This window comes from Miscanthus floridulus, chromosome 7 (assembly GCF_019320115.1).
Source record: "Miscanthus floridulus cultivar M001 chromosome 7, ASM1932011v1, whole genome shotgun sequence".
Classification (NCBI taxonomy): Eukaryota; Viridiplantae; Streptophyta; class Magnoliopsida; order Poales; family Poaceae; genus Miscanthus; species Miscanthus floridulus.
In genome coordinates this window covers 89,059,697-89,074,747 of record NC_089586.1, presented here as the reverse complement: position 1 = coordinate 89,074,747, position 15,051 = coordinate 89,059,697, and the positions used below count along the sequence as shown (strand labels likewise).

Sequence of the window (15,051 nt, the reverse complement as noted above, 5' to 3'; positions counted from 1 at the left end):
TATCCGAGCAGCTTTCCCTTCAAAACCCCAAAAATAAATTTTTTGGGATTCAATTTGACGTTGAACCTTCGGAGGTTCGTGAATGTTGCGGCCAAGTTCACGATCAGGTCACTAGCTTGAGCCATCTGACCACTATGTCATCTACATAGACGACAATTGTTGGTTTCGGCCGCTCGACTTGGTTAGGCTGGTTGGGTGGGTCGATTTGGTCAGCGAAGCATCGTTGCATGCACCGTTGATAGGTGGCACCAATGTTCTTTAGACCGAAGGGCATGGTTACATAACAGTACAAACCATATGGGGTGATGAATGAAGTCGCGAGCTGGTCGGACTCGTTCATCATGATCTAGTGGTAGCCAGAGTAGGCATCCAAAAAGGAGAGGATTTCGTAACATGAAGTGGAGTCGATTATCTGGTCTATGCATGGCAAAGGAAAATGGTCCTTCGGACATGCCTTATTGAGGCCAGTATAATCAACACACATTCTCTATTTTCCGGTCTTCTTTTTCACAAGAACAGGATTAGCTAGCCAGTCGGAGTGGTATACCTCTTTGATGAATCCGGCTGCCTGGAGTTTGGCGATCTCCTCGCCTATGGCCCTACGCCTCTCATTGTCAAAGCGACATTGGCGTTGCTTGGTGGGCTTTGAGCCCGAGACAAGGCGTAATGCATGCTCGACGACCTCCCTTGGTATGCCCGGCATCTCAGAAGGTTTCCACACTAAGACATCATTGTTGGTGTGTAGAAAGTCGGCGAGCTCACTTTCCTATTTGGCCGGGAGCTTGGTCCTAACCCGCACCATCTTGGTCGGATTGGTGGGGTCGATCACCACCGCCTTGGTTTCCTCGGTTGGGTGGAAGGCACTCGATGAGGTCAGCTCGTTGCAGTCTAGGACTACTAGAGTTGATGAATTCCTAAGCTTCGGGAGCTCCGCGGAGTTGATGACGGCAGTGGCAAGCTTGTAATGCTCGCAGTCACACATGTAGGCATGCATAAAGGTGCTACCCATGGTGATGACGCTGTTTGGTCCTGGCATCTTCAACTTGAGGTAGGTGTAGTTGGGGATCACCATGAAGTTGGCGTAGCATGGCCGCCCCAAGATGGCGTGGTAGGACCCTAGAAAGCCCACCACCTCGAAGGTGAGGACCTCCGAGCAGAAGTTGGCTCGGTCACCAGATGTGATGGGCAGGTCAATCTGCCCGAGTGGGTATGCTTGTGTCCCTGGAATCATGCTATGGAAGGGAGAGCTCACTGGGCAAAGCTCCGACCGAGGGATGCGCATGGCGTCGAGGGTGTCAACATAGAGAATGTTGAGGCCACTACCTCCATCCATCAGCACCTTCGTGAGGCGCTTCTTACGGATGATGGGGTCGACGACGAGCGGTAGTGACCCGGTTGGGCGACGTGGGAAGGATGGTCTCTCTGATAAAAAATAATCGAGGAGTCCGACCAGCTAAGGAAAGAGGGAACGGCCGTCTCAGTGGCACATGCCTCTCTATAGCGTACCTTTTGTTGGCTCTTAGAGTGGACGGTGTTGGATCCCCCAAAGATCATGAGGCATTCCTTAGGGTCGAGGAAGCCATCATCATCCTTGCCCACCGTGCCTCCTTTCTTGGCCGGCTCCTCCTTGCCTTTCCCTTCCTTCGGCTTGTCGACGTGCCGTAGAAAGCGCTTGAGGAGCTCGTAGTTCTTGTAGAGGTGCTTGACGGGATAGGCGTGGTTGGTGCATGGACTCTCCATGAGCTTGTCGAAGTGGTCGGGCTGCCCTACTAGGGCTAGTTGCCCGCACGATCGGCCACGGCGACCAAAGCTGGGTTGGCTGATCGGTACTGATCCTTCTTGTTCTTCTTGCCCCTTTGTGTGGAGGGGCCTTCGTCTTGGTCCTCACACTTGGCCTTGCCCCTGTCCTGACCCTCGCTAAAGACCTCTCCGACCGCCTCCTCGTTGGAGGCGTGGTTTGTGGCGATGTCAAGCAGGTCACAGGTGGTACGGGGCTTCAGATAGTCGAGCTTGTGGATCAAGGAATCACAGGTTGTACCGGAGAGGAACACGTTGATGATGTCCGCATCGACGACATCAGGAAGGGAGTTGCTCTATTTTGAGAACCTATGGATGTAACCCCATAGGGACTCATTGGGCTCCTGCTGGCAACTCTTGAGGTCCTAGGAATTCCCAGGATGGACATATGTCCCCTAGAAAATCCCGACGAAGACCCTCTTGAGATCTACTCAGTCGCGGATGCTGTCGGGCGGGAGGAATTCGAGCCATGCTCGAACATGCTCCCCCATGCAGATGGGGAGGTATTGAATGATGAAGTGGTCATCATCCACCCCTCTGGCTCGGTAGGCGAGCCAGAAGTCTTCGAGCCATATACCAGGGTTCGTCTCCCCAGTGTATTTGGTGATGTTGGTGGGTGATCGGAAGCGTTGTGGGAACGGCGCTCTCTAGATGCGACGACCAAAGGCCCATGGCTTCAGGACATCCGGGCTGGGGCTCCAGTCATTTGGTCAGTCGTCATGCCTAGGATGCGTGTCCCTGCACTCCCTGATGGTCAGGGCGGGGCCCATGCCGCCTGCTCTCGCTGCCACTTGATGGACGTCATCATCGCGCTAGGCACGGCGCCGATTGTTGATGATGCTGCGAGCGTCATGGTTTGGCCCGAGCCATTCACGCACAGGTGGTCGGTGTGGAGTGGGTGGCAGGTCGGGCTGTGGCGCAACCGCGACATCCTACCCCATGCTCAGCAACTGTAGCGATGAGTGGATGGAGCGATTGGACTGGTGCAGCCCCATTCCCCCGGTGGGGCAAGAGGCCATGAGCCAGTGTCGTGACGCGGAGCTCTCCACCAGTTGAACGGCGGCGGTCTCTACCAGTGCCTAGAGATTTCGGTGGATTGCTTGCTCCTGGGGGTTGGCCGGCTCGAGGAGGCCACGCAGAAGCATCGCCGCAGCAGTGATGTTCTGGCCAGCTCGAGCGAACTAAGGGGGGTCGTTCCCTCTATCCAGGATGTTGCGCTGGACCTGATGGGCATGACCCCAGGAGCCGCTCGCCGGGTTACACGTGCATGGTGCAGCGTGCTGCGCCGAGCGCGCCAGCACACGTGGCAGCTGGCTCTACCACCTTTGTCGTAACTCCTCGTCGTGCTTCTGCGCATGCGCAAGGGCCTCCGCACGAGGGTCTAGAGGGGTGTGAGTTTGTAGAGACTCTGCTACCACCGGTGGCTGTCCCGGAGCATCCGCCATAACGCACTCTTGAGACAAAGGGTGACCAGGTTCCACGGCGTCGCCGATGCTGGAGCCGTCGCTTTTGACCTCATCATCCACGAGGTCATGAAAAAGAGGCGGGAGCGTAGCCTGCCATCCCCACAAACTCAGATGTGAGAGGGGGCGACGTTAGCATCCTTTGGAACCCCCGCGCGCATGCGTCCACAGGGGACGCGAAGCCATAGGAGAACTGGTCACACGGCGGTCGTGGTGGGGATGACGGGGTCCCTCCTTAGAGTCGGCGAAAGGTATTAAACAGTGAGTAAAGAACAACATGTACGTTACTCACCGTGGAGTTTGAGCCCAGTATGGGCTCAAGGCGAAGCGCGAGTGTCTAAACTTTGGGGTCGTCGAGTGACCCAGGGCCGGTGGAGAGCACCCCTCCTCTAGTGGATGCCGGGATGAGCACCTCTTCGCGGAGGCGCAGTATGCTGAGCCGGTCGGCGATGAAGTCCAGACTCCCAAAGAGGAAAGTCTAGAGCGGCTTGAAGACGGGAGGAACCCACATCCCAACAGGTGGGAGCATGGAAAACTCCAGCGAGCCGAAGCGAATCGTATCGCTTGAGCCCGCCACGCCGAAGATGGTGGAAAGATGGGCCATCCGATGACCAAAAGCGTGAACGCACGGCGTTCTCCCCACGGACGGCGCCAACTGTCACTACGAAAAGTGACCAACAAGTAAATATTTGTAGTTTTATCGTGCGTTGTGATCGGATGTGGCCTAGCACTCAATGACATAGGATTTATACTAGTTCAGGCAACGTGCCCTACGTCTAGTTTCAGACGATCGGAGACTTTATTTCTGAGCCTAGGTGCTCGAAGTTTGTTGTGGGGTTATAAACGAGTAGGAATAAGAAAGGGGGGTGTTAAAGGCCCGGTCGGACCCTGAACCGAAGGGCTGAGAGTGATGGGGGCTCTAACGTGCGCTAAGTATTGGAGCGTGTTCTCTGTGTAGCTTTCGAGTTCTGGAGCTGTGGAACTGTTCGAATGCTCAGATTGTCTAGAGCCAGCCAAAGAGAGCATCAGTCTGAATGACCGTCTCCTTTTAGAAGAGAGCTCATCCCCTTTTATAGTCGAAGGGGATGGGCTCATACAAGTTTAGAGAAATAGAGAGAATGTATATGTGTGCTACCTAGTTTTGTTGTCCACGTTGTCGGGTATGAGACAAATGTCGACGCCCGCACTACTGTTGATGTTCAGATGCATGTGGCAGGCTTTACCGTGTTCGCCTGGTATGACAAACGTCGACGCCCACAACACTGTTAGACAAATGTCGACGCCCACAACACTGTTTGGGTTCTGACACGTCTGGAAGGTTGCATAGTACCCATCTGGCATGGCCTGGTGGCACTGTCCTGCAGGTGTGCAGTGTATGGCAGGGTACGGTCCTCGGTATTGCGGTTGACTTGAGTGCCTTACCTTATCTGCTCCGCCTAATCCCCGGGCCCTTACCGAGCGGGCGTCCCCGGTCGGTCGGTTCCGACCGTGTCGGTCGGAGAAGAGCTGCAAGCAGAGGTTCGGCGTATTTCCGGTCGGAAAAGGAGGTCGGAGTCGGATCATGTCCCTTCCTTGGCCAGGCTTCCGGTCGGAGACCGGATCGTTCTCCGGGTCGGTCGTTAGGTAACTGGGCTGGCCCGGGAGGCGCACATTATCGCTACGCCATTTGCTGGGCTGAGTTTTTGTTGGAAAGCGGGCCCATTGAGGACCCCGGGTTTATGAACCCGACAGTGATAAACAAGTCCGAGGTTGCCCTTCCCTGTTCTCAGAAAGGATGCATTCAGTTAACAGTCTTACAGATCGCGACTTCACGAGTTTGCTCTGCAAACAAACTACTTACAAAATTGCATTTCCCTAGTGCCTAGATATCACAGTCACAGATTTGCAATCGCTTCTCCTGTGATAAGAATCACTGGATGCTGATTGAAATATCATGAGATGCACTGAAATAACCAAGGTTGCAGTTCCTTGCTTCATCAGTAAGAAAGTACTAGCATCGAGTCCCTGCTTGACTCACTGTGTGTCATGTTCCATTCCAATCCTTGCTTACCAAAATGCCACGTTATTTTTACCTATCTTCCCAGGTAATGCTGGATCAAGCCTGGTCTAGCTGACCACTGATCAGTTCGGGATGCCAAAGTGGAAAGGCCCATGGAGGACAAACCGCTATCCTTCAGGGCTCCTGGTCCCTGAACCTGAAGAGATGATGGTGAATTGTTGGCCCCAATTGTTGTAGGAACTATGGACGAAGCACCAGCTCTAGCAGTGTCACCCAATGCACCAGGCCCCAATACACCTTCACTTGGAGGCGTGCTTGTCGTGCTCTGAACCGGCAAAGAGGGAACAGCAGTGGCCACAGGACCCGCACCAAGAATACCAACGCCACCTGCCGCCGCGGCATTCCGACGAAAGGCAACAGTGGCTGTGGCTGAGCTACTCCCCTTCGTCGTCCGCCGAATCTGCGGGTTCGAGCAAAGAAGTGGCAGCTTGGGTGTCAATGCAGTGTCCTCGGACTGGACAGTGGGCACGGAAACAGGTGCTCCATTGCTCTGGTCACCATTGTCCGCGGGTGCGGCAGGGGCTTGCTTCCTCTTCCGCACCCTGTGCGCAAGCCGGCAACGGAGGTCGCACCTGTCGAACACCTTGGTGGGCTCCTCGAGTGCCTTCCTGAGGCCCTCAGGCGTCTTGTAGACGAAGATGGCGTAGCCCCGAAACAGCCCGGTGGCCCAGTCAGAGCCGAGGGGTCCCTCCTCAATCTCGCCAAACTTGGAGAAGTACTCCCTCAGGTCGTCACGCCCAGCGCGCTCGGGCACGTTGTCCACGAACAGCTTGCGGTCGGAGAACGAGGAGGCCGGGGCAACGGGGCCGAGGGAGGCGAGTTGGCAGGCGACGGGCCGGCCGTCCACGCACTTCGAAGAATCGGCGAGCGCGCGGCGCGCGTCGGAGCGGCGGCGGAAGGTGACGAAGCCGTAACCCCGGCAACGGCCGGTGGCGCGGTCGGCAACGGCGTGGCACTCGTCGAGGGCGCCGAAGGGGACGAATGCGGCAGCCAGCGCCGCGGAGGTGGCGCCGGGGCCGATGCCGTGCACGAATAGGCGGCGATGCGCGGCGTCGCAGGCGGCAGAGGCGTCGACGCGAGCGAGGAGGGCACGGTCACGGAGGCAGGCGTCGGTCAGGAGGTCCAGGAGCTCGTCCCTGGTGAACGGCTCCAGTAGTCTACCGATACCCTCCTCGTCGGCGTCCGACACCTCCTCGCACTCGTCGGCCGCCAAAATCTCCGCCTTTGGTGGGCTCATCGTCGTGGAGTCGTCGTCGACTTCTCCGCCTACAGGCTCTCGATCGACTCGCTCCGCCGGCGGCTGCACCTTGCGGGGCCGCTTCCGCCGACCCATGGGCACTGGATTTGGGAGTGGCGCTCCGCGAGATTTTGCGCACTTGCCGGAGGTGCAGAGCGGCGCGTGCTGGAAGAAAGAAGCAGGGGGTGGACTAGAAACGGCGGCGGCGGCGGCAGGCAGGCAGGCAGGCAAGCAATGCCACTGTTTGTAATTTGTATTTGTATTGCTTGCTTGCAGAGTGCAGACTTTCGAAACTGATTGTATTTTTTTTAAAACAATTTGTATCCCTACTACACGGAACAGTTCGAACTGTTGTAAAAAAAACAGTTCAGATTTCACTTAGGCCTCGTTCGATTCCTGTGGAACCATTCCTGCCAAGCGGGGCCTGGTTTAGATCACCTCCGAATTCCAAGTTTTTTCACTCTCTCTTCGTCACATCAATTTTTAGCCGCTTGCATGGAGCATTAAATGTAGGTAAAAAAAATAACTAATTGCACAGTTTAGTTGGAAATCACGAGATGAATCTTTTGAGCCTAGTTGATCCACGATTGGACAATATTTGACAAATAAGACGAAAGTGCTACTATTCATCAGGTTGAAATTTTTTACAATCTAAACATGGCCCGGATCCCCTTCCTCCACTCATTCCTCGTCTGATTTTCTGGTCTGATTCAAAGTTATGTTCGGCTGAACAGAATCACAGGAACCGAACCATTCTTGGTCTGATTACATAGAAGAAAAATAGGAAAACAAAACTGCTACTTGCAGCTGCTAGTGCACTTGCTGTCACAGACAAGTCCCCTACTTCACATGAAAATAGGAAACAAAAACCTCACGAGCTCATAGTTCCAAGATTACATGGCATTGAAAATTTACATGAGAATAACATAGATCTGTCAAAAAAAAATTACCATACAAAGCAAATCCAACAGAATATCCAGATCTAAAACAAACTTGAAGGCTGTTGAGCATAAATAATAAGTTGTTTGTCCCATTTAACCATGGTTTATTGATGCTCATGGCATAAGATAAGCTTCTAAAAACATGGAGAGTCAGCTGTAAGTCCCATGGAAGAACACACACCCTTCGGAAGTCTCCCCATATACAGTCGATTGAAGAATTTATATGATCTATATCACTGACCACCTAACAAACAATAATCAAGGTACCGAAGCTTTGAAAGGAGTCTTCTACTTATTGTATCTAGTAGTAATCTCTTGCTTCCACAAGATCACATCTGGCACAAATCTTATATTAAATTTAGGTATAAAATGAAAGGGTTCTACGCAGCTATGCAGCAACTTGATAGAAACACAAACGTTCTGCACAAACGAACAAAGCAAATTTATCCGGTACTACCTTAGTATCCTTAGGTTCTCCAAAACCTGAAACATAAAAATTGGACTTGCAAGTGTTAATGAGCATGAAAAACTGAACCAAAGAATCAAAACTGAACTAAAAAGTGAACTCTTCAGTTGGTTAGTTATGAAACATGTTAAGTTATGAATCAATATGTCAGTTTAAAAGCTTTGATTAGTTATGAAACTAGTTAGTGCCTTCATAGGCTCTATCCTATCTCTTGCAAAAAAAACATGTTGAGTGGGCCTCTGTCAGTGCTGCTGCCATTACAGAAACATTAACAGAAGCAATTAATGAAACATGCTTTGAAGGTACAGTACGTCCTTCACTTTGATGGTATCTGTTGTTCTAGTATTTCTGCCTACTAGAAAGACTGCAGCTAGATGTCAAGAGAAGGATTTCACGAAATACAAGAACTAGGATGCTATTAAAAGTTTGACATCCTTTTAAACTTGCAGGTATCCTTCGGCAACTTATAAAAAATCCTTTGGCAAAAAAAAGAGAAAAAGAAAATTGTACAAGCACTATTATCAATCTACTGAATGGTCTGCATAGTCACTAACTCACTATCTTCAAAAGGAAAATGTACAGCTCCAGTTACAAGACTGAAACAGATTCATTTCAGGAAAGTAAGACAGGAACCATGATAGCCATAAATCAAGCAACAAAGTAGATAGCAAGATTGATAAGTAAGCAAGCAGCTCCTAAACAAATAGTGCAGTGAAAATTGAGCCCCTACTTGAGTGTCATGGAGTGTGCTGGCTCAGTAACACAATAAAAAGTTGAGCCCCTAAACTAATAGAAGGAAAAAATCAAGTTTTTAGCAATTAAGTAGACTGACCTATTAGACCATCGTATTTTTGAGCCAAACCAAAGTTGCTTCTCGATCTAGTTCACAACCACTTAGGAAGGCCTCTCTATTTTCTTTGCTCTTGATGAACACTGCAAATGCCTTTGCCTTTTCTTCCTTTGTCACTTCCATTGTGCTCAAAACGGATATACACCTTTTGATAGAGAAGTCATTACCTTGAGCAACCTCCTTTTCTTTGGCTAGATCTGCAGACTCATCTTGTACTTGCTTAGTCCTCATGTCTAGGTATTCTCCCCATCATTTCTTCAATCCTTTCACCCTTCTTAAGTCTCTTTTCTTCCTTTTCATGTTTTTTGCTTGATGTAGTAGTAGTAGTTCTTCGCTGCCTGCTTCTTTCAACAGCTACGACCTCATTTTCTTCATCTCAGTGATAGAGAACCTCGTTGTTCATTTCTTTCAACAGCTACAACCTCACTTGCTTCCTCTTGTATCTCAGTGATTGAATCATCTTCATCTAGTACTTCATGAACCTCAATGTTGTCCAAGTCATCTACATCATGAATTTGTTCGAAGTGGTGCTTCCTCTTGTGGTGGCTCAAGAGAAGTCAGATTGTAAGTACCTTCAGCCAAATGACCTACACGATAACAAGGAAATAGCTATAGAAAGTGGTCTTTCCTCATGAAATTCAAGTATAAAGAGAACCAATATAGTTATGACAACTAGAAGGAGTTAATTGGGGGGGGGGGGGGGAATATCGTGCAGAGCAACTAGTAGTGCATAACTGAAGAAAACTCATCACAATACAGATGAGAAGAACATGGATGTAGAGTTGTTCTGACATCTATAAATTGTGACAAGTAGAAGCATATAACCTAACTCTATAAAACTAGCATATTGTTGCTTAGTCATCAGCACTAGGAGAAAAGCATTACTGTAACTAGCATATTGTTGCTTAGTCATCAGCACTATAAAAAATACTTGATCAAAGACTACTAGACAAGTCAAGTGAATCATAGGATAATATAGAGCAGCAAGATAGAAACAAACAAATACTAAAGTGAGAAGCTAAAAGAATATATTGATTGGCACTGTTTGCAACTATAGAAAGTGAACCTACCATCATAAAGCTCTCCCAAAGCATCAAATAGTGGAAATCTTGCCTTACTGTTGCGGAACTTCCTAATTTTAGGGAATGTCTGCACATTCAAAGAGAACCATTGATCAAATATGAGGTTATCACTATGAGGATATCCATAGAATTACTTCAAGAAATCAACTTACAATTTCAAGGTTATCCCACATAGATGGTGATCCTTCAACCATATGCCTATCTTCATTCCAGGTGGCCCCACTCTGCCTCCTTGCCTCTTTGAGCATCCTATAGTCTTTCTTTAGCTGTCCTTCTTTGTCTTGAATCTGACTCTTTGTGTAGTTGACATACTTGTTCCTCAGATGGAACTCCTTCACCATTTTATTCCACCCTTCAGGGGTCCATCCGTTGTCACCTCTGTAGCCACTATCTTTATACTCATGGAGAATGTCTACTAGGGACTTCTCAAGGGCTGGATTCCAGTCCGCTCTTTGCTTTACTACTACGTAAACCATGGTCAGACATCAGGTTACCAAAAATCAGCAAATAGAAATAACAGTAAAGAAATACCAGTTTATAGGTTACAGGTTTACTAAAACTACTATAATAGCACATGGTGGAATAAACTGTATAGAAGAGAATTACTTCAAGAAAGTTCTTTTTAGTAGCAAACAACTGCAAAGAAATAACAGCAATAATAGCAGAGAAATAACAGCAATAATAGCAGAGAATTAAACACCATACCTCTCGGAGAACCTCCAGTCTTCTTTGCCTTACTGCATTTAGGAGAAGCCTTCTTTTTAATACCACTTGTTGTACCCAAGAACCGGAGCAACTTTGGTGACGCCCTTGCAATCATATTGAGCTTCGGGGAGCCTTTTCCAACCATCGCTGTCAAATATGACACAAGCCTATTCACTTATTACAAGCTTATTCAATTATTACAAGCCAAGTTTATTACAAGCTTATTCATGACAAAAGCTTATTACAACCTATTCAAAGACTAATTTAAAGACTAAAAAGAAGTCTCTGCTTAATTACAATCCATGCTTATTATAAGCCTTATTAACTTATTACAGCCTATTCAAAGATTAATTTAAATGTTGCTAGGTACTGAACCCACATTTCTTGGGCGATGGTGTCTCTTAAAGCGTTGCCTTGTACTGAACCCACATTTAGGTCATTCATTTGATCACCACTTGGTACAAGCAACAAAGTTTCTTGGAGGGATATTATCCGGCTGATGATCTAACCATTCCTCATCTCCATGAAGTAATCGGATCAGATTATGGAAGATGGAAGCAGCTATAGGTATCTTTACTTGATTTTCCAACATGTGGAATGTGGCAACTTTCAGAATGGGGAAGCGCTTCTTAAGCACCCCCAAAGCCCTTTCCACATGGTTCCTCAGTAGTGCAGTGGCGGTGGTTAAAGAGCTCCTTTGGGTTCTGCGGCCTTCGATGTCCTAGCCCCAAATTCTTTCAAATGGTATCGAACTCCCCTGATATGGAGCAAGAAAAGATGGAGTATTTGCATACCCTCCATCAACCAGATAGAATTTGCCTAGGAGGTACTTGGAAGCCCTTGCTCATAGCTGATCGTAGCACTCTAGAATCTGTAGCCTGATCCCTCCCATCCACTAGAAATGAAAGTGAAGTTGAGATCGAAATCACATGCCACCATCACATTAATGCTTAGTGTGCCCTTCCTATTTCTAAAAGGAGAAGCTTTCTCAGAGGCTATGGAAATAGGAATATGAGTTCCATCAATGGCACCTAGACAATTCTTGAAAAATGGATAGAATCTAGGATTGTCTTGGATTTTTTTATGCACTTGATTAGGATCAAGAGCTTGAAGGTAACGGCGAGAGAGTGCGGGAATGACCACCTTGAAGAAGTGGTTGATGTGATGATGGAAGGTGCCATTGCTGTGCCCAAAGAACACTTGGAGATCCTCATATGAGGCATTGTGACTTAACATGTATAGGAAGAAACCCAACTTCTCCTCCACATTTATCCTAGTATCAACAACAAGCCTTTTGCTTCTAAGATAATTTGCCAATTCTCTAAAGATGCGTGGTTCCATCCTAAATGCAACTTGACAGTTCTTGACATGTCCCTTGAGGAGTCTACGAACTTTAACCTCGCCTGTTTCTTCTGAAGTATGACGTTTCTTCTTTTCCCCTCCTCTAGCAGAACTCATAAGATATAAGGCGGGGAAAATAAATAGCATCATGTCATCAGTCTTCTTCCTCCCTCCTCTTTCTAATACGATCTCGTAGTGAGAGACGCATTGTAGGACCGAAGCATACAATTTTATAGTCATATAGAAGCTAAATATTATTAACCATGTCATATAGAAGTTATATTATTGACCATGTCATATAGAAGCTGTAATAAAGATTATAGTCGTCTTATAGAAGCATATATAAACTTATAGTCTTATAGAAGTTTTTGGAGTACCTTTTGGAGTTGGTACCGGATCCCAAGAAGACGGAGGTTCACCTTCCCCAACTCTAAATGGGGCCGGAGAGATCTACAAGTAACAAGAAGCCATTTGGCAAATCAAGACATCATCTAGATAATAATATAGAATTATTTGGCAAATCAAGACATTGACACTTTAGTACTTTACGAATTATTTACTGTCCGTTTTCAGTGTCACTTCACATGCACTGCAAGAACCATGAAAAATTGGAAAAGCATGCCTACTGCTCCAAAAAAATCTATAGGTCATCATATTGTGCCAGATTCCAGCACCAGTATCAAAGCATGGCCATGGTTTGGTAACATTCAATTCAAGTTGAGGACAAGGCATCCAATTCCAGTTACAAATTGCAACTAGCTGATAGAAGGAAAATAAAAATATTAAGCAAGAGAAAATTAAAAATCTAGTACTCAGAACTTGCAGTGTGAATTTCTTCAGAAAGCATTCTGTGGCAAGAGGATTATGCTCCACATGGTGCTATCGCTAGCTGATGAAATCCAGCGACTGTTGGCAGACAAGGATGTAGCACACATGAGCCGTCCTACACACTTGAACCTGTTCTGAAAGTGACGAGATGCTGCTACTACCAGTACTGTACCCAAGCTACTAGGAGTAGTATTCAGTTTGGAGTATTAGTTTGGCAGTCATCAATTGATGGTTTACATCATCCGTGCCTATAACCTTTACAAGTACAGTACTCCACTATCAATCTTATACTATCATGTATGTATCCAAATTAAAACAGTATTGCCGCACAAATGGAAAAGAAAACATCCAGGCTGGTGCTCAAAGAATAATAATGTCAGCGTGGCCTCATAGGGATTCCTCTTTAATTTCATCTCCTGAGATCTAGGGGGTGTTTAGTTCCACCAAAATCCAAACTTTGGCACTATGCAAAAAGAAGATTTTCTGTCACATCAAATTTGCGGTACATGTATGGAGTACTAAATGTTGACGAAATCAAAAACTAATTGCACAGTTTGATTGTACTTTGCGAGACGAACGTTTTGAGCCTAATTAGTCAACGATTGGACAATTATTACCAAATACAAATGAATGCTACAGTGCGCTACAGTGCGCTACAGGACTTTGCCGCCGCCAAATCGGGCAACTAAACGAGGGCCTACTAAGAACACACACAAAGCGGCAGCTAGCTAGCATGGACCACTAGCTGTTCGACGACTCCTTCGGGAGAAGCATCTCATCGCTGTAGGCAGACATCTTCAACACGAGCTCTACTCCTCACATCCTGGCCTCCCCGTGTACCCCGAACGGCACCCAAATATCCCAAATACTCCGGATCCAAGAAGAGACGCGCAAGAACCAAATCAAGAACCCTAAAATACATGTCCGGATGAAGGGGAGAGAAGGGGAGAGCGAGAGGATCACCGGCAAGAAGGACGAGGAAGGGGAAGGATGTATGCCTGGAGTCGATGGCGTCATCGTCGCCGTCGTCGTCGCCTCACGCCGCCCCACCCCGCCGTCGCCTCCACTGCGGGAGCTCGTGGTCGCCTCACCTCTGGTTCTCGCGTCGCGTCGTACCTCACGCCGCCTCCCTCCAGGATCCGATCCGGAGGGTAGGAGGTGTGGCTTTGTTCCGGGCCGTGGAGGGAGCGGAATGGCCAAACCTGGCCCGTTTCTTTTCCGGGCCGTATCTAACCGAACGATCAATCCTAGCCCGACCTGACTTCGAACCGGGCCATGTCAATCCGGGCAGATCAGGCCGCGTTCCGGGCCATTCCGGGCCAAAACGAACGAGGCCTTAGTCTACCTAGATTTTTTTGCCCAACTGGGATGATATTTCCTCCATCTAAACAAGATTTTACAAAAAGAAAAAAAACAAATCAAAACCAACAATCCAGATCTATTTAAGGTTTCACCACGATCCAACGGACACGGTCACTTCGAGATCCCTAAACCTGAAACATCCATGGCATATATATAAAAACAGAAATAAAATGGCATGGCGCTAGCACGTCTATCTTCATACGCCCTGTTCGTTTGGGCTGGTTTGGCTTATAAACCCTGGCTAAAAGTACTGTTGGCTGGTTTAGTGTGAGAGAAAAAAACTGTTCGTTGGCTGATAAGACATGACTTATAAGTCACGACCAAGCGAACAGGCCGCTAGTTATTACATAGTAGTTGACACTTATACCACCTACGCCAGGGGCGACTTTGCAACTGGGTATGCTCCCTGGCTTTGTCCTTCTACATTCATCCTTGCACAATATTCCATAAGCGCAACTCAAAAAGGGGAAGCATCCTCCATCTCCACCTGATAAGTAGGCAACATGTAATAGAGCAACAACAAATTGATTAATAATGCAAACATATAAATTTGGTGTAAAAACTTCAAATATCAATAAAAAACAAAACATGCACAAAAAGAAAGGAATATATGTTCAAGTTTGAACATAAAAATCAGTTCAAAACACACATTTAGAAACGTGTCATAAAAAATTATACGTAGGAACAAGTATTCTGGCTTGGCACCTAGTTGCATATAACGACTTACCATCTGCATTACATGTTGAGAAAAATCATAGCGGTAGCAACAAGTACTGCTATGAACAAAACCATAGTAGTATCTATCTTGACACGCGACATGATGATGACAATAAGATATATGGGGAGTCGTCTTATATTAGTTCTATGACCTAGCTAGTATAGGTATGATTTGTTGTGCCACCACTGCCTACAACTTAGTC

The 15,051-nt window shown here is 47.6% G+C and overlaps 1 protein-coding gene and 1 pseudogene across 1 annotated transcript; both read right to left on the bottom strand.

The window, feature by feature from the left end:
- Window positions 1-1,775: 1,775 nt before the first annotated feature.
- Window positions 1,776-9,044, bottom strand: LOC136465822 (uncharacterized; annotated as a pseudogene).
- Window positions 9,045-9,320: 276 nt separating this feature from the next.
- On the bottom strand, window positions 9,321-10,745 carry LOC136463743 (uncharacterized). Its single transcript, XM_066462721.1, has 4 exons — window positions 10,601-10,745; window positions 10,048-10,358; window positions 9,884-9,962; window positions 9,321-9,400 (listed from the first exon to the last, which is right to left on the bottom strand). The coding sequence occupies exons 1-4, from the start codon at window positions 10,743-10,745 to the stop codon at window positions 9,321-9,323; spliced, it is 615 nt and encodes a 204-aa protein (XP_066318818.1).
- Between the last annotated feature and the right edge of the window lie 4,306 nt (window positions 10,746-15,051).

Bases quoted from the DNA above. Each gene is read 5' to 3' on its own strand.
- LOC136463743 (XM_066462721.1), bottom strand. From the start codon at position 10,745: ATGGTTGGAAAAGGCTCCCCGAAGCTCAATATGATTGCAAGGGCGTCA. The intron at 9,963-10,047 runs GTAAGTTGATTT...TTGAATGTGCAG, and splicing joins TGTGGGATAACCTTGAAATT to ACATTCCCTAAAATTAGGAA. The intron at 9,401-9,883 runs GTAGGTTCACTT...GTTATCGTGTAG, and splicing joins TTTGGGAGAGCTTTATGATG to GTCATTTGGCTGAAGGTACT.